Source organism: Odontomachus brunneus, unplaced genomic scaffold, assembly GCF_010583005.1.
Source record: "Odontomachus brunneus isolate Ranch 3 - 2012 unplaced genomic scaffold, Obru_v1 Obru_scaffold_150, whole genome shotgun sequence".
NCBI classification, from domain to species: Eukaryota; Metazoa; Arthropoda; class Insecta; order Hymenoptera; family Formicidae; genus Odontomachus; species Odontomachus brunneus.
Window position 1 is genome coordinate 356,107 of NW_022639600.1, and position 17,698 is coordinate 373,804.

Sequence of the window (17,698 nt, forward strand, 5' to 3'; positions counted from 1 at the left end):
TCCTGCTTATTTGCACTTTCGCATTCCATAAACAACAAATTGTGCAGTTTTCCTGTGAATATAAGTGTCTACAAGGAGTTCCCGTTTGAAGCGGTGCCGGATGTGATACTAATCGGTCTTTTCCTTTATTTCTTAATACACACAATTAATTTCTCTTTAACATGATTATTATTGAATCAAAGTTCTGTAAAATATGGTAAAAATATGGTAAAATATGGTAAAAATATGGTCCTTCACGGAACAGGCAGTCATCAAATCCAAGCTTGCAGCCTCATAAACTATGTGATTGAAAAAAAAACTTGGGAAACGATAAAGAATACCTTTAAGATCACCACGGCAACAGGCCAATGCGTGGGTCACGTCACGGTTTTCATCCGCGCTTCGTATTTCGCCGACAAGATCATCACGGAGTTTCAAATTCCCGAAAACGAGAAGCCGTATCTCTTCAAAAGTTCTATGAAAGATTATATATTTCAATGTAAAAGAATTGTCCCCGATACGCAACCCGAAGAGACAGTCTACGAACCGGCAGAAAGGATGCAAAAAACATGTATTATCATGTAGTGGACGAACCAGTCAGATGACGCTAAATGTCCGTCGTGCTAAATCGTTTGACGAATAGCGGCGAGAGGATGGAAACTAAAAAACTGTGGTCGCGTCGTCAAGAAAGAACGGAGTTGTAATTACATTCAGAGCACCATCAAGCGTTCATAAATATAAATTCCTATTTCTATCCAGGTAGCAGAAACTTCTAAAAGACGTCTTAAAAACATTTTAAAGATGTCTAAAAGATGTCCTACTTTTCCAGATCTCTTTCAGCGGTTTCTGCTACCTGAGTGATAAACAAACGTGTTCCTGAAAATCAACAGGTCTCATCGTTACTGAAAATACAAGGAGCGCTGGAAAACGTTCAACGGCCTTGGCTCATCCGTCAATCGAGTCGCCGAGTCGTCTCAATCCTCCTCCGACGTGCACGCGCTCCTGCGTGTATTTAGATCTTCGTTTATTCCTGTCCACCGCATTCGAAGGGGCGTCGCGGCGGAGCCAGGGGGATGTAATGTAACCCGACGGGGGAGCGAGGCCCGGTCGACGACACCGCCGTCGCGGCTCTCGTTCCCGTCAACCCCTTGCCCAGCATGGGGTGTTAGGCCGATATTGTCGCGTCTGCGCGATGAAACGCGGAGGAGACAACAGCCGGACTGGATGTCCGTGGACGCCTCCGCGATAGAGACGTGCCGCGTCGTGCGGCGTCGGGACGCGCATTAACCCTTCGCCGTCGACCTCGTGAGGGAGACGCCGCCTCGTCAGGAAGTGTTGATGGCAGCCCGGCGACGCGACTACGACCTGGATGCATACAAACGTCGGCGCGATCATGAACAGTTCGCCGCAGAACACGAGCAGCGCTGGGACGCAGCGGCGGGCCGGTGTCGACAACAGCGACGAAGAGGAATGGAGCGGCGTCGTCGAATGTGTAATTATGTCCTCTTCGTGTTTTGCTTCTTCATCATACCTTCCCGTTGCGATTCCCGGTTCCAGTTGCCGCCAATACTGGCAGGTAGCAGGAAATCTGTTCGAACTGACAAGTCGTCGACCGATCGAACATTTACCTCTGACTTTTTTCTTAATGATTACCTGTAAATTTACCGATGTATTACTCGTCGTTCTCGTGACGGAGCTTGCGGAGATATCGTTTGGTTGTGTCGGTAATTATTTGTGTGCTGTTACGGCGTTTACAGCTCTCTCTTTCTCTCTCTCTTGTGACACAGCTTATCTTCCGCCTTATTATGTAATCATATATGATATTTGCGAATGAATGATAACGGCAAGCGTCTCTTTTTTCAGGCTGTTCTTGAGAGAACCAAGTCCGACAGAGTTGTGCGTGCGGATGAGGATAGACGTCGTCGAACGATTATCGTTGAGAAGAAGAACGGCACGTACGGTTTCACGTTACAGGTGACGCTTTCATATTGGTAATAGTAAACGTGATCCTGCTCTGGAGTCTATAAGAGTCTACTGTTACTTACTCCTATCCGTCGCAAACTTTAAACCTAAAAATTCCAATAAATTAATCAGACTGGTTTTATGTATAAGAAACGTCCCGAATACAATACAATAATAATTTGATCAATACTCACTCCAACAGAGCTACGGGATACATTACAAAAGGGAGCAGGAGATAGAGATGATAACATATGTAGATTACGTTGAATACGATGGACCAGCGTTTAAAGCCGGTATGAGAGAGGGTGACGTGATACTTTCGATAAATGGCCACGAGATGGACAGAGCTGATCATAAGACTCTGGTGACTTTTATACAGAACTGTGATACAAGAATACGAATGGTCGTGTCCTTTGAAGATTGTGTGAGAAAAGTAAGGACAAACCCGAGATTCCCTCATCATTAATATTTCATATTATTTATATTTTCTTTTACAACGTAAATACATAGATCTTACATAGATCTTAAGAATTGTGAGACTCTCGCGACTTTAAAACTTTATCAAGCCGTCTCACAGAAACTCACAATTTCAGGTGGAATTACACATGCGTTACATCGAGCTGCAACGTGCCCTCCAGTCTCGTCTAGGCGAGCTGGAAAGACTGTGTGAGCGAGAAAGGTCTATCCTGATGGGCCGGTGGAAAACCCATTCACTGCCAGCGCGCAAAAGAACGCCTAACAGCATTGTCGGCACTAATCCCAATCAACCATCGCCTTCCTCCAGTTTCAACTCCTCCACGATCCAATGCTGCCGACCTGCAACCTCGACCGAACACCTTCTACTTTATAATGTGGTAGCTGCTATTTGTATCTTGACAATAACAGAAATATCGAAATGCGTCGTATTGATTATAAGATCTAAATAACAAACTTTTGCCTTTCAGTTTGCGGATGGGCGACCCTGTCTCATCCCCCGTAGCGCCGCTTGTCTCGTGACAGTTGGACCGCCTCGTTCTCGTAGCGATCATCATCATTTCCTGTCCAAGATGTCCAGCGAATCTGCAGTGACCACGTCATCGCGTCATAGTTATCATCAGGCGAACGGCATGACTGGTACACCCGCAAAAAGCAAGTCTCACAAATCTTGCCAACAGCAGTCGTCCGTTACCGGTGAAGGACCGTCGTTACACACGACTCCTCAAAACAGTCTCTGCGTTGCTTGCATCTCCAGCGCAAATCGCCGCCGTGAGCAGTCTGACAGCGGCAGTTTGGACGCCTACGATCTTGCCAGTCCTTGTTGCGATCCAAACTGCGTACCTAGTCGTCGACGTCGTGAGAAACAACGACGTGCTCGCAACGAACAGACTTTCCATCAACAGCAGCAGCAGCAGCAGCAACAACAACAACAGCAACAGGTCAATCTTCAACATCATCATGTTCAAGGACCACGAGACCAACAGCAGCAGCAGCAACAGCAACAGCCTAATACCCACAATTGTCCTCGCACGTCTGGTCACAGTCTTCATTCTATTACTAGCAGCGACGTCTCGACGACGGCTGACAGCGTCGCTTCATGTTCCACCAGCCTCAGCACGGACACCCTGTACTGGGATCCTAGCGTGCACCAGCGACCACCGCCGTGCCTTCAATACGCCAAACCAAAGTCATGGGACAATCTGACGACAAAGGCCTTCGGTGGATACGGTTTTGGCTACGGTTACCTGGACACCGCAACCGTTAAAACTCACAGCGCGGAACGACCTAGCAAAGGATCGCACGGTCGAGCGAAGATGCCCGTCGGTACTGTGCAGAGGAAAACCAGCACCAGTAGCAGCACCGCGTATTCTGCGGCAAGCACAGTCAGTCGACATGGCTTTCAGCCTACCAAGTCAACAGAGAGTCTCTTGATACCACCGCCATATCAGGGCGATTTGGACGCAGCTAGTTTGAGCTGCGAGTGTCTGGACGGCGGGCCCGGGTCGCGATTTGCGCCTGTAGTACAGCTAGACAAACACAAGCGGGCCGACGAGACGGCGGGTTACATACCACCAGCACACGCGCAGATCAGGCATCGACGGTCTAGTCATTCCGACGGGAAATTACGGGCTATCAATAATTCCGAAGTCACGCGATTGTAATAATCTCACTCTTTCAGTACTGAAGTCTAATATGTGCTAATAAAGCGTCGACGTAATGCTGCTGTTTGCGTTTTATTTGCCTAATCGTGCGGGGCGAAAATGGATCCAGATGGTGATGGATTGTATCATCGAACACATTGGCGTGTTGTGAATTTTTTGGAAATCTCAACGATCTCTGTATCTTTTGGACTTTTCTGCTCGCTCTTACATTTCTAAGCTTTTGTATCTTTAGAAAACAATTACAGATACCTCACACTACTCCATCTCTCTCTGTTTCTCCTTCACTATCGTCGCATTGCGCAAATCGCGTTCCTTGTTTTTGCTTCATACCGAAGATCTGCGTTACCTACCGCCAATTACACCTGCGAGATCATTGCAAACAATCGTTAGTCCCTCCTCATGACACCGAATTCAGTTTAACAGAATAATTCCTTGAACTGAATTGATCGTATTTTGATGATACTTCTTAACGTACTGAAAGCTGAGAAAAATTTCAATTCAATAAATACTATTATTTTTCAACATACTCATTTGTAGTAAAATGTTCTATAACTCAACATATTCGCTTTAAACTTATAATGACCGCTACAATACGCTGTTGGAGTTTGGCCATTTCGTTCATATACAGATATAAAGGATACTTTTTAACTATACCCGCATATTTTTTTTCGTATATACATACATACATAGGTACATACATACGTACATACATGAATGCATTTGTGCACGCATACACAGACGGTATACACGATCGATTTGCACAATCTTGCTGCGTTCCTCTTAAATATATATCTATGTGTGTATATATTACGTGTGCCTATATGCGTGCCAGTTCATGGTGTGCAACAAGTATGTATGCAACTTATCATACATGTGTATCTCCGTGTGTGTATGACTGCATGTTTGTACATGTGTATTGAATCTCGCGTCGTCATCAAACTATCGAGCCAAAAAATAAATTATGTAATTACCTGCTCATCTTTTTTTCTCTAAATATACATCCAAGCTTTACACGTCGTGGATACTTAAATCCTCTCGAGCTACGGGAAGTTTTGTGACTGGATTCTGACTGAGATTCAACTAGTTCAACTAGTTTTGTCCTATACAACACCTGACAAAATCACTCTTTTTCTCTGAGGATTCTACGTACATTAGTAGATCCACAATTTAGAATACGTCATCAGAATCCTGGAATTTTCGTGTTTTTTAACTTTTGAATTTTCCTTCCAATGCACTTTGAGATAGTTTTTTTCCTCAGTTTCTTAGGTTTTCAAATTTCCAAACTTTTTAAGTGCTAATGACCCTGAATTCTTAGGATTTACGACGTTTAGGAATTTTCGAACTTCAAATTCTCGAGTATCTAGGATTTGTGTATCTTTAGATTTTCGTATATCGTCTGAGATTCTAAAATTATCGTAACTAAATACTATGTAATTTATCAAATCTAGGATGATTTAGAATCCTTGGATCTCAGAATTTAAGTTCCTATTGCTAAATTCTTAACTTGCTCTAATTTACAGGATTATAGGAAAGATAAGCTAGTTGTCTAAGTTCTCGCGCGACTGCAACTTCCGTCAACAATAAAATAGTTTCGCATTAGATCCTTGAAGCATCGGATGCGTTTCTCATACGGGGATGGAGCAGATCGGATTGTGAAAGGGTCTGCCTCGATGTTCTCTAGATAGAACGTCGGGCTCCAAAAGACACTTTCAAATAGCCTTCTTCGAATTTTCGTTGTTCGCAGCAAACAAATGCGTATACTCTGCACGGTTCGACAATTGTGTCAAGACGTCGTCTGCAAGAAACAAACCGGTTTGAAGAAAAACATTTTTCTAGCATTAATACTAAGATAGAAGATAAAGATAAAAGGAGTCGGGAACAGAAATAAACACTTACCGAAGCTCACATCGTCCCCATCGTTTCTAGCCTGCTGAAAAATCTTGTTGGATTCTTCTGATTGTATATGTAGCGATAACCTCAGTGCTTTCCTAAGTTCTGATTGAGTTAAGCACAACGTTGTCTTCGAACCGCAAACCTGTGACACAATGTGATCGTGTAAAAATAAAAGTTCATATGCTATGTACATGGTGCAGTTATATATAAACGGTCGGTACTCACATTGAACGCAATTTCGACCTTATCTAATTCCGAAGACGCATTTGCAGTGGCTAACACAGTGAAGATATATTCTTGAAGATCGATCTTTCCTTGCCCCAGCTGAAAAAGAAATCAAATATAACTCATCTCTAATGTAACTTAATTCAAAATTTTAACTTAGACATTTTTAACTAAAAATATATGCATATTATGTAAGTTGTGTGATATATGTACGAACCCTGTCGTGAATACGAAACAGTTGTTGTGTAGCTGGATCCTTCTCGTCTAATCTTAGAATCTGTGCAAATTCCTGCAAGTTCACATCATCGAAATTATTCATCTTCTTCTGAATGAGCTCTTCTTCCGTTTTCGATGCCACTAAACTATAACAGAAATCGAAACGATCAAGAAAATATCTTTGTGTTACAATGCCTATCACACGTTTCTACTAATTAATGTCGCTTACCCCAGTTTGCACCGAAGTTTATGAGTTTTCACAATACTGGACGCATACGGGAGATGCAGCTGATGAGCCTTTTGAATTATCCGACAGTCATCGTACGTGTAATCCGACACAGGAATTTTCAGAGCTCTGCGTAAAGCAAATAGATCACGTTATCGTTGCGAAGTTGTATCGATGCGAAAAGAAAGATTTTGAGGAAACATTCCATACGTTTTATAACACACTTACTCAGCCATAAGACGTCGCACGTTGTTCGCGTACAATTTGGGATCCATCTTCTCCGCTTCACTCGGATTATATACAGGAAGGAACTCGATCTCGCAGCTGCTATTTAATTGCGTCAATGTCAACCATAATAGCTTCAATCTACAATTTGATGCAACCAGATGAAAATTAAGAAAATCAGAAAAACTAGGTAAATCATCTCGAAGCGAAATTAATTAGACAAATAAATCTCTCTATACTTACGCGCCAGGACCTTCCCAAGTCCATGTTACCGTGTCCAGCTTGTTGGGATACCTGATACACACCGGTTGCACGGGCACGCCTGGATAAAATGCGCCCGATTTGAACGTGATCAAGCATGACCGGTTTGTACAAGTTCCCTCGGGAAATATCATAACCTGCAGGAAGAATCGGTCAATTGCACCACAGATGCGAAGGTAGTGATTTGCGAGAAGTGCACATCGTCAACCTTGATTGCAACCTAGCGTGCGTCTCGCAAACCATAAATTATACTGAGCATTATAAAGAGCAGTACAGCCTCTATAAACGTACTGTCTCTTTCTTCTTCTTCTTCCTATTTTCTTTTCTCTTTATTAACACTACTATTACAAATCGCTGGTATTTAATAAATTTCATTGTGTATTTTATAAATATTATTTTATTTGATATCTCTCTCTTTATTTTATTTGATATCTCTCTCTTTATTTTATTTGATATCTCTCTCTCTTATAAGTTGCGTGATTTTTGTCATATATGCTGTAAATAATTATCTACTTTACTCACCTGCGGCCAATCCTCCTTGGAAGTAGTTCTTTCGATGATCTCCTTAATAGTATTCTGTCGGGAATTGGGATCGTCTCTCCACACATATACCGGCTGCGTATAGTTGATGAGCTCTACATATGAGCGTCGAACATAAAAGATATAATGCGAATATAGTCAATGTACAAACGTCAAAGAAATAATTACAACTCGCAGCACGTTCATTCGTTCGAGTCATTAAGGCTGCGTTCGCTTTGGGCGCTTACATACTGTAAGCGTCATTCTATCTTAATCGCTCATTACATGCGGGAAGAAGACAGAATGACGCTTACAGCGCACAAGCGCCCAAAGCGAACGCAGCCTAAATCAATTATCGGCCATATTATTATTGTCGACCATGTTGTGCAAATATCCTACTCATATGATAATATAATCTTACAAAGTTGTATGAACTTGCGTAAATGACTTCGAAGTGATAAATTTGCAAGAAGGTTTGCGACAGTTTTGCGTAGTTGTTCAAGTTCCCATTCGATAATCGTTCGGTGAATAATTGTTTTAGACCGGAAAGCGCGACGAATTAAGGCCAATTATTTTGCAAATGGCAAGTTGCCGCCAATTATTGCTTCACCGGATCGCAATCGGAGTATTAATTAATAGAACTCTCCCAAGCAGTGTTGTAACAGATACATTTTCTGAAATAACTAAATACAGTTATATTAAAAGAGAAATATATCTAGATACAGATATAAATATTAGTTTTAGATAAATAATTGTACACAGATATTATGTGAAAATGTATCTAGATACACCTCAAATACTTTTCAGAGATGTGTTGAGTGAATACAATAAAATTTGTTCAAAATTTTGTTACACATTTTACTGTATTTTATAAATTAAAAAGAACAAAATTATATTATAGATATGCAGATATTGTAAATATATAAGTTGAAAATTTAATAGCAATATTGACTAATATTTCAAACTATAAAAGAGTGCTTTGCGCCCTTTTGCATTTCATTCAGGACAAATTTTCTTGTTCTTTTTTTGCGTATCTTATTAAAATTTAGATAAATGTTGAGCATATTATTTTACATAAAAATTATATGAAGTCAAATACAAAGTATTAGATACAGAATGTCTCATACCAATCACTAAGTACTGAAATGGCAAATAGTAGAAATCAAATCAAGACGAAAAGCCCTTTATCACTTTTCAATACAAGTAATACAAGTAATACAAATAATTCAATAGAGTTATTAATTAGGTTTTAAATTACCAAAAGTTATTAATTAGGTTTTAAATTACCAAAATTATATCTGTATCTAAAATCAAATTTTAGATACAGAGATAAAATGTAACTAGTTACAGTTATTAAAAATAGATACGCAAAAAGAGTATCTAGATACTGTAATCAAATATAACTAAATATATTACAACACTGCTCGCAAATGTACCTGCTTCTCCCGAAGTCATTCATCGCACATAATGGTGAATGGGATTCGCCGATTAATTTTAAAATCATTAACATCCAATTCGTAATATTTCCATTAATGCGATATGTCTCCTAAAGTTGTACGTGAACTTGCTATAAACGACACATAAATATTCAACCTTGAATCAATATGGTTTTAAGTCGTCATTGCTATCCTTATATGGTTAAACGATAACAACACATATGCCATGTATTGAATATAATGGTTATCTTTTCCTATGCAACTTCGCATCAACCTTTATAGTCTACTTTTATGTTTGCTAGCCGGAATATTTGTATATATTGTACACGTTATATAATATACTTGGAAACTTATGTAACTTCTCTATAGTATACAATACTCAACTTTGTCAATTTGGCTTCAATCGAAGCATAGTAACGCATAACCTCGAATTTCGTCTCAAGTGTTAGCAATTCATAGTACTAAAAGAAGAAAGAAATTCTCGCAAGATACGTGGAAGAAGAAAATAAGAGAAAAATAAAAAGAACAAGAAATCTATATCACCTACTTCCGATAAACGGATTTAATCCTGACTCTCGTCTGACGATGATCGAGGGGAATCCAGTGACGTAAACGATGCCGCCGTCTATAAAAGTCGAGTGCGGAGCGAGGACCAGAATCGGCGCTTCCGATCTGGAAGCTTGCCTTCCTCGGACTACGATTTTCATCCCGCCGGCTTGGTAAGTAAGTCGACCCAAGTAACATAGCCACGGCACTATTTTGCTGCGGGTTTCAATCGAGAAAGTGTACACATACAGTGGAGCCCGAAGTCGGACGCTGAATATACTCTCAAACTCTTAAAGTAGCATCGACGAAGAAACATCGGTACGTCGATGGTATCGCGACTGAAATGAACGCGAGAGACGAATTACACAGGTTCGTCCGATGCGCTTTCTACATGGTCGAATTGATAGAAAGAAAAGGGTGGATAGGAAGACGGTGAAAGCGTTTCAGTTAGTGATTCAAGTTTCGATAACAAAAAAGTTAGTTGCGGGTTTCAAGTTGCAGCACACACGTGCCGAGACACGCACATTTGCGCTTCCCTTTTTGATTCTCTGATGCAAACAAGATGTTTCAGACGCGTATCGACGTGCAATCAATTTTCTTTTCACGAATTCATGCGCTATGAATATTAGCTATATTTTTTTTAAATTTATATTCTAGTTTGCATTCTTTAGATCATATATTTCACGCGACTACGTAAACATGTAATTTTCGCACAGTATAAACATCGAATGATGCACCAGAGAGTTAATGGGTAGTGCTATATTTAACCCCTTGACTGGTAGTTTAAAGTTCAAATGCGATTAAATTTACTGGTCAAGGGATCAAATAAGATGAAACATATTATTTATAAAAGCCACGTCATCAACAATTGTGAAATATAGCGAGATTGTTTTGCGTTAGTTACTAATGAATAAATCCCATCCACCAGTTATGTGTATATGAGTATGTGTATGTGTACATAATAATATTACACATGTACAACAAAGAAAACGAATAAAAAAGAACATTATGGCTCTTCAGTGCCAAAATTAAATTGTCGGTTACCATAAGAAGAGGTCGCATTTGTTTTTATCTATAGGTAATCATACAATCGACGGAATTAATGGCTCGAAGTTAACGTTTCGCAATCTTGCTAATGTTATCTAAGCTCCTGTAATTCACTTTATCCGAAATTTGACCAAAGATATGGCGATCCCTTCTTTATGGGCTAACTTGATTTGTCATTGTCGTTGGACAACAATTTGATGGTGGACGACCTACTTCCGAAGAAAGGGAGGCGTCTACTCTCCCCTTTGGCAACGATGCTCGGTCCGCCGAGGTACACGACCGGAAGTGCATCGAAGAAGCTGGAATGCGGGGCGAGAGCCAGCACCGGCGCGTCCTTAGTCTCCGCCTTCCGGCCCTTGACCTTCAGATGATGGAATCCACCGCAGAGAAATAATGCCCGCATCATCCAGCAGATCACGATGCGCATGTCTCTGTTTTTAAGTGATTTTACTTGCAGTGCGCATGCACCATCATCCGATGCAATTTCCTACGTCTACTTTCGTAAGCGGTTTGGAGAAGGATTAGCGGAGGGTTCTCTCGTAAGCGATCTTTGGGAATTAAGAAAGTCCGTCTCTCAGATAGAAAGTCTACTAGGGAAATATGTGCGAGAGTATATATTAATACACATATATATTCCCATCTTCCAGATATCCTTAAATCTAAAATGATCCTATGAAATCGTGGCAAGTACTTGGGAAACTTTAGATTCTCAGTAGAACTGCCTCAACGTTCTTTGCACTTTAGATGTTCACTTGGAGGCATTGATTTATGTCTTTATTTAGACATGATAACATTTATAATGGTATCTATAATGGTCGCAATAGTGCAACTCTAAACAAGTGATTGTGCTTTGTGAATAATTTAAAAACTTGTAAATCTATTCTACCGGCTATTACGAATAGTCGTAGATACTTCGCAGATGTTACTTCTAACTAAGCCACCTACTATAACCTTCTGGTATGGTACAAGGTTAGCTTATTGACGTTTCTCATTCGTAGGTCTTGGGCAGTATGATTAAATTATGGACAGCATACAGTTGTGTAACATATATAAGATGAAATAGAAATTGGCAGTGTCTATTTGGATATTAATTCTTGCTGTAAATCACTTTAATCACATTAATTTTTGCCATTAGTCACCGCTTTTTACTTCGTACGTTCACACACTAAATGACGAAATTTAATTGTTTAATGAAATAAAAGTTGATACTATTTGGATATCATAATTCTTGCTATGAACCACTTTAATTATATTAATTCTTGTTATCAACCATTGCTTTCTGTTTGTTAGTCTACGCATTACATGACAAAACTTAAATATGAATTTTGAAAAATATGTATTGATTCAGTTAAAGCTAATTAATTTCATTGCATAATTATCGGTCGTAAGAGACACTGAATATTGATGAAATAGAATATATGTCGACTAAGACATTCTACTTTGTATGAAAATATTTTAATTAATATTAAAACAGCATGAATCAAATATAACGATCTTGTTAAAGACGAAAAGCCGGTCTTGTGCTACATTAGATAAAACACTTTCGATGGTATCCGCTTGATTACGTTCAGCCGAAACTCCATAAATTAAATTATCTTCCAAATCGTATATTCAACTCGAATCTCTCGGGTTTCTATATATAACTCCAAGAAACGTTAAGTATATCCGAGAGCTTCGAGTTTCCTATTGAAATTTCTTTACAGTCCAACTCGAGATCTAAAAATTTCCAAGTACATTCGATGCATCTAATGCATCTATGCAGGTTTAGGCTGCGAGCAAAAGCAACACGATATAATACTGTAATATGAATAGAGCGAAAATGTTGAAAGCAACCTCGATGAAGGGTTCGTGTTAATACGAAGAAGATAGATCCGGGATAAGGGACGAGAGATAACAAAAGGGTCGTCCACGGTCTCGGTGAAATTACCGCATCGCTTGGCTCAGACATACCGTCTCCATCCTTTGAGAGGAGCTCGCCGAAGATCCTCCTCAGATAATCCAAGAAGACCCAGACAAGCCAATAACCATGCCATGATCATCAAAGTCGTGATGGCAGCTAACCTGAACGGCAGCAAAGCGATTGTCAGGAATATCGTCTGTAAAATCAAACGTCTCAGATTTAGCTTCCCTTTCTGATTCTCCATTCTTAGGCCTCATAGTAAATTAAATATAAACTTTCGCCACAACATATTATTACAATAATTTACCATAAACCGGAGAATAAGGAAGTATCTGTGAATTATTTGATCGGTGGATGCGTAGAAGACACGTAGAAGACAGACAAGACTCGGAATACATTAGGGAAACTCGTTTAGGTATAAAGTTCTACCGGAGTAATAAAACGTCTCATCGACTGTCGCGAAAAGAGTGCTCGACGAAAATTCGGACACGTGGTTAAGAAAATGTGTAACTGTGACTTTCTATGTCCATCATCCTTGTCACGCGGTCAAAGTTACAAAGCGTCCACCGATGGCTCCCTATTCTTGAAATTTTTGCGTATACGTAATTTTCATTGCGTAGCTATTTTATAGTATGATTAAACCTGCGTAGTAAAACTTACGTATACGCAACTATTTCAAGAATAGAGACCTACTTCTCGAGATATGAAGGAGAAGGAAAGAATAAACAGCGCAAGGGAGATGTGGGATATAAAGTACCGTTCGTTACGTTTCGCGGTTCCGTTAGCGTGCGCATCTCGCTTCATCTCGCTGAGGACGTATGCAGGTAACTGTGTAGAATCGTCCGTAAGACCAAATAAAGTAAATACGTTTTTCTTATTGGCGTAATTGATACTTATTATAAAACAAATGTCTCCTGACTTATAGACCCGAGACGTGATCTTCGCACAAACAAAAGCGAATATAGAGCAAAAAACGGTGCAAAATTCAAAGAAAATTCTTGGTAGAAACTGAAGAAAGATTTTTTAGCATAGGTGTGTAAACGACATTTAAAACAATATTTAAGTCCAAGATCGGATGGGTTATTCGATTCAAATAACTCTGATCGATAACGCAACACGAATGCCGAAGAAGCCTCGCACATTCGTCACGCGCTGATTTTTGCGTGGTAAGCTATTTGATGAATATAACTGCACGATTTAGAAACGTCGTGTCGACGGCGAACGATAGAAAATTACAAACTAACATTGTACATTGATATACATATAGAATATCTATCTAAGGCGTTGCGTTATCGCAAAGTGTCACGTATCAAACAAAAAAAGACTTATAAAATTATAAGGAAGATTTATTAGCGAGAAATTCAAGTATATTAAGTGTATAAAAAGAGCATAAATTATGATTTGATCTGTTTCTTCGAACGTTACTTTATTTCTTGTTTAACCCTGTATCCCTCGTAACTTTGCGCGCACTCGCAATACTTCTAGAACACGGGCTTTCTACGCGTTCAAACCTTACCGATGTTTTAACAAGAGAAAGCACCGGTCCACGAAGGAGTGCTACTTGTGACGCATTAACGGTTAGAAAAGTGCAGGCCTCGATTTTAGTGTCTCGACAATACGCAGCTGTTCACCGTTAGCGATGAAGCATCAGTGATCTCGTTATTGTACACGGAAACGAGATTGTATTTAGAAATTGTCTAGTAAACGCGAGGTACGTTCTCTTCTACTATTTTTGGTTTTTAGTTTCTTTTTTCTTGTGAGTCGGATCAGTTAGACGTTTGCGGATATTTATATACTCTCGCAAAAAATCTTGTTTTTATCTTCAAGAATCTAAAATTTTATATGTTGTTATTCTGTTTTTTTTTGTCGCTAAATATATCTCTAAAATTTTAGAAACACACGGAAGAAAAATCACGTAGAAATCGGACAATTTTCTGGATCTTAAAAACTTTGACAATTCGGCAATTTAAGCCCTAGGGAGAGGAATACTATTTACTAAAGGATATCTTAAAGATGTCCTATTTCTCTAAGACGTCTTTGAAGTATCTTTTAGTAATTTGTACTGTTTGGGAAACCATTTCAGAATACCACATTTTTTTTTTGAGATACAAGCAAATATTAGAAATACCTAGATGCTTTCTCGGCCGAATTCCTATGGCATTACCGGGCATTATCGGTTAGTTCGATACTTTCCAAAACCGTTGCTTTACAAATGGTCGTATATGTTTCATTGTTGCAACGTTTCATTTTGTTTTAATGCCGTGAAATCACAGGCTTGTTACTTTTAGCTGAACTAAAGGTCTATTCGTTTTCGAAGAATTGAATTAGTGCAAGAAGTTAAAACAAGTATATTTTCTTTCACTCCAACTTACCACACTAGTTCAGATCTTCGAAAACACGAGCAGACCCAAAGTTACGTAGGAATTTCGTTCCTCTTTTCCTTTCAACGCTAAGTTAAATACTTGCTTTGCTCTGCAAAAGTCAAAACTGAATCAACAGCGATTTAAATTCGAACAACGAGATTTCTTCTAGCGGCGAAACGTGTAAACAGCTGATCACGAACAATCGAACATACATGACGCAAATTACTTTATCATGTTCATCGAAATTCAACACGTGCGCAACATCGAAAAACCATCGCAAATTTTATAACGTTCATAGCGACGCGATATTGCACCTCGTGTCTGAGGATAGGTGCACTTACTTAAGTGCATATTACAATCGCCCACGTGACCTTGTTCACGGCTACACGTCGCTGCATTTACGTTGCGCTCGAATGGAAGCCCGCGAGAATGTGCCGAAGAAAGTGGGGCGGAAATTACACGAGCCGCACAAGCTTAAGTCGTTACGATCACCTCGACCGTGGACCATGAATGAGAGAGACGTGAACGTAAATTTCGGTCAAAAGAAAAAAAAAGAGAGAAGGGCACGATCCGCGATGGTAAACGCACGATTTCGCACGATCGTAGGCGCCGCGATTCCTGCGGCGTGAAAGTCGCCAGCACGGCACGGCGTGGCGAACTTCAGGAAAAACCGGCCTACCCATGACCGACCGCGGACGATATCTCCTCGACCATTGGAGAAGCTGTTTTTACGATTTTATACCTGCGTTCTTATTCCGCAGTATCCTGAATTGTAATGCAATCTTATTTAACGGTGGCAATTACTATCGTACTATTAAAGGTCGTATATAGACACTACCGTTATCATGTAGCGTTTTAACATTCGAACCGGAAGTATAAGATGTTCAACTTGTTCTTGATGAGTTACGATTGATTGTCATTATCGATTTCAGAGGTTTCCAAAATGGCCGTTTTTTGTTCGACCAAATGCTCAAGTCTATCCTCTCAAAATTGCCTTAAGAGCTAAATAGGAACTAGATCGCTTGTAGAATGAAACTAATACGTAGCTTAGCATGCTAGTGAAAGGAAAAGAAGCGAGATTCCAAAGCAGTGCTAGTCCAGTCGTAAACAATAAACCTCTCATTTCGAAATTCGAGACACATGTTGCACGAATCGGTATCACGAATCTTAGATGTTCTTTTTTCGAAGAACTAGCGAACCTGAATTGTATGTGATAAGTTCGAACGAGATAAGTATGTATTAGGTCTGTGTTCTTCTTCGAAGAACTTCCTGAACTAACGCACATCGATGAAATGAGTTAGAGTGAAACAAAATATACTTGCTTCTCTGCAACTTATTGCACCAGTTCAGAAAGTTCAGTTCTTCGAGAAAGAACGAAGCTATTATCTCACTCTAACTTTATTGCATCGGTGTGAACCACAGTTCAGGAAGTCTTTCGAAAAAGTACAGGCCTCTGTCGTTCAATCGTGCTACTCCGCGATCAGGCGTCGCGATTAAATTCTCACTGATCTCCGCGAACAGTTGTCCAACACACTCACGCGGCGCACTTTCTCAGCAACGCGATCGAAGCATCCCGCTTCGCTCTCACGCCGGTGGTGGCGACGACGACAGCTACAGTGGCATCCCCTAAAACGCGCCCGTACGAGCATCGATCCCGCATGTAAGATGCTCTTTCGAGAGCGAGATACTGACCTTGAGCTTCTCATAGGTTGAGCCGAGCTCCAACCGATGCACAAAAGGGTTGAGGATGTCCGCGCCCAACGACGTTGCGTCGGTGTCGCTGTCGTTCCTGGCGTTGCCGTTCATCGCAAAAACCAGACGCACTCGACAGAACTGACACTCGCGCCCGATTCCTGAGATCGAGAGGGAAGTCTTATGTTGTCTCAGAGTCGTCCTTTTTTTCTCCGGAGAGAAACCGCGACACTGCACACACGAGAGACACACGCGTACGCCTAATCGACGGATCAAACGGTCTGTGTGTACGTGCGACTACTACGTGAAAATCGCGTGAGTGAAACACACCAACAGAAATCGAAGTGACGGCCGAGGCGCCACCGTTGCTCGCGCACCCTCTGTTCTCGCGTGCACAAGGGTTGACGGTCCGCGTAGCACTGCGCTCACCTGACACGCGCCACCGCACGAACTGCGCGCCGAATTTTGCCGAAGCGGCGCGGCGGCGGCGCCGGCGCAATACTGATTTTCCGATCTCGCCCGAGGACGAATCGGGCGCTTTCGTCAGCGTAGCCTCGTTGGAACGGCATCCCGAGCAGCAGAAATTTTAGAAAGCGCCCGGAGGACGTCCTATGTTTCCAGAAGCTGTTTAGATCATGGTGTAAAAAAACAAGTGAATCAGTCCGGTGGATGCGTAGTCGTCCATGAATTAATTAATCACACACCACGCACACACACGCACGCACACGCACGCACGCACGCACGCACGCACGCACGCACGCGCGCACACACACACACACACACACACACACAGAACTGGATCCAAATCATCGAAACAATATGATGGTAAAGGTGCTTTTACGACCTTTAAAGGCCAAATCACACTAACGATAGATGATTGACGATTGAAGATTGGAACTTGACCAATTGGAACAAAGCAAACCAAGGCTGAAGCTTGTGATTCGTTAAAATATAATCATTAATTGTCAATCGTTAATCGCCAATCGCTAGTGTAATTTGGCCTTTAGTTGCAAGCCGATCGCAAGCAGACTCAATTCTTATTGCGACAGCCAATCAGAAGCATCAATGGT

The 17,698-nt window shown here is 40.8% G+C and overlaps 2 protein-coding genes across 4 annotated transcripts; one reads left to right on the top strand and one right to left on the bottom strand.

Moving 5' to 3' along the window:
* The first annotated feature begins 562 nt into the window (after positions 1-562).
* On the top strand, positions 563-5,492 carry LOC116850592. Of its 2 annotated transcripts, none has more exons than XM_032829070.1 (6): positions 563-738; positions 809-1,471; positions 1,843-1,953; positions 2,144-2,374; positions 2,535-2,795; positions 2,886-5,492. In XM_032829070.1, exons 2-6 carry the CDS (start codon positions 1,349-1,351, stop codon positions 4,077-4,079), a joined length of 1,920 nt encoding a protein of 639 aa, XP_032684961.1. In that variant the 5' UTR covers positions 563-738; positions 809-1,348; the 3' UTR covers positions 4,080-5,492. The 2 variants fall into 2 exon arrangements, with proteins under 2 accessions (XP_032684961.1, XP_032684963.1); XM_032829072.1 differs by having other exon boundaries at positions 2,535-2,792.
* LOC116850593 (lysophosphatidylcholine acyltransferase) lies at positions 4,571-17,077 on the bottom strand. Of its 2 annotated transcripts, none has more exons than XM_032829073.1 (11): positions 16,629-17,077; positions 12,624-12,769; positions 10,887-11,104; positions 7,648-7,760; positions 7,108-7,262; positions 6,868-7,005; positions 6,643-6,768; positions 6,415-6,559; positions 6,198-6,296; positions 5,976-6,114; positions 4,571-5,874 (listed from the first exon to the last, which is right to left on the bottom strand). In XM_032829073.1, exons 1-11 carry the CDS (start codon positions 16,740-16,742, stop codon positions 5,789-5,791), a joined length of 1,479 nt encoding a protein of 492 aa, XP_032684964.1. In that variant the 5' UTR covers positions 16,743-17,077; the 3' UTR covers positions 4,571-5,788. The 2 variants fall into 2 exon arrangements, with proteins under 2 accessions (XP_032684964.1, XP_032684965.1); XM_032829074.1 differs by lacking the exon at positions 10,887-11,104 and adding an exon at positions 9,628-9,842 and having other exon boundaries at positions 16,629-17,075.
* Between the last annotated feature and the right edge of the window lie 621 nt (positions 17,078-17,698).

Excerpts from the sequence above, each read along its gene's own strand:
- LOC116850592 (XM_032829070.1), top strand. The coding sequence starts at position 1,349 with ATGCATACAAACGTCGGCGCGATCATGAACAGTTCGCCGCAGAACACG. Across the intron at positions 1,954-2,143 it reads CGTACGGTTTCACGTTACAG|AGCTACGGGATACATTACAA; the intron begins GTGACGCTTTCA and ends TCACTCCAACAG. Across the intron at positions 2,796-2,885 it reads ACCTTCTACTTTATAATGTG|TTTGCGGATGGGCGACCCTG; the intron begins GTAGCTGCTATT and ends TTTGCCTTTCAG.
- LOC116850593 (XM_032829073.1), bottom strand. The coding sequence starts at position 16,742 with ATGAACGGCAACGCCAGGAACGACAGCGACACCGACGCAACGTCGTTG. Across the intron at positions 7,761-10,886 it reads ACGCCTCCCTTTCTTCGGAA|AGCTCATCAACTATACGCAG; the intron begins GTAGGTCGTCCA and ends GCTCATATGTAG. Across the intron at positions 5,875-5,975 it reads TGGGGACGATGTGAGCTTCG|ACGACGTCTTGACACAATTG; the intron begins GTAAGTGTTTAT and ends TGTTTCTTGCAG.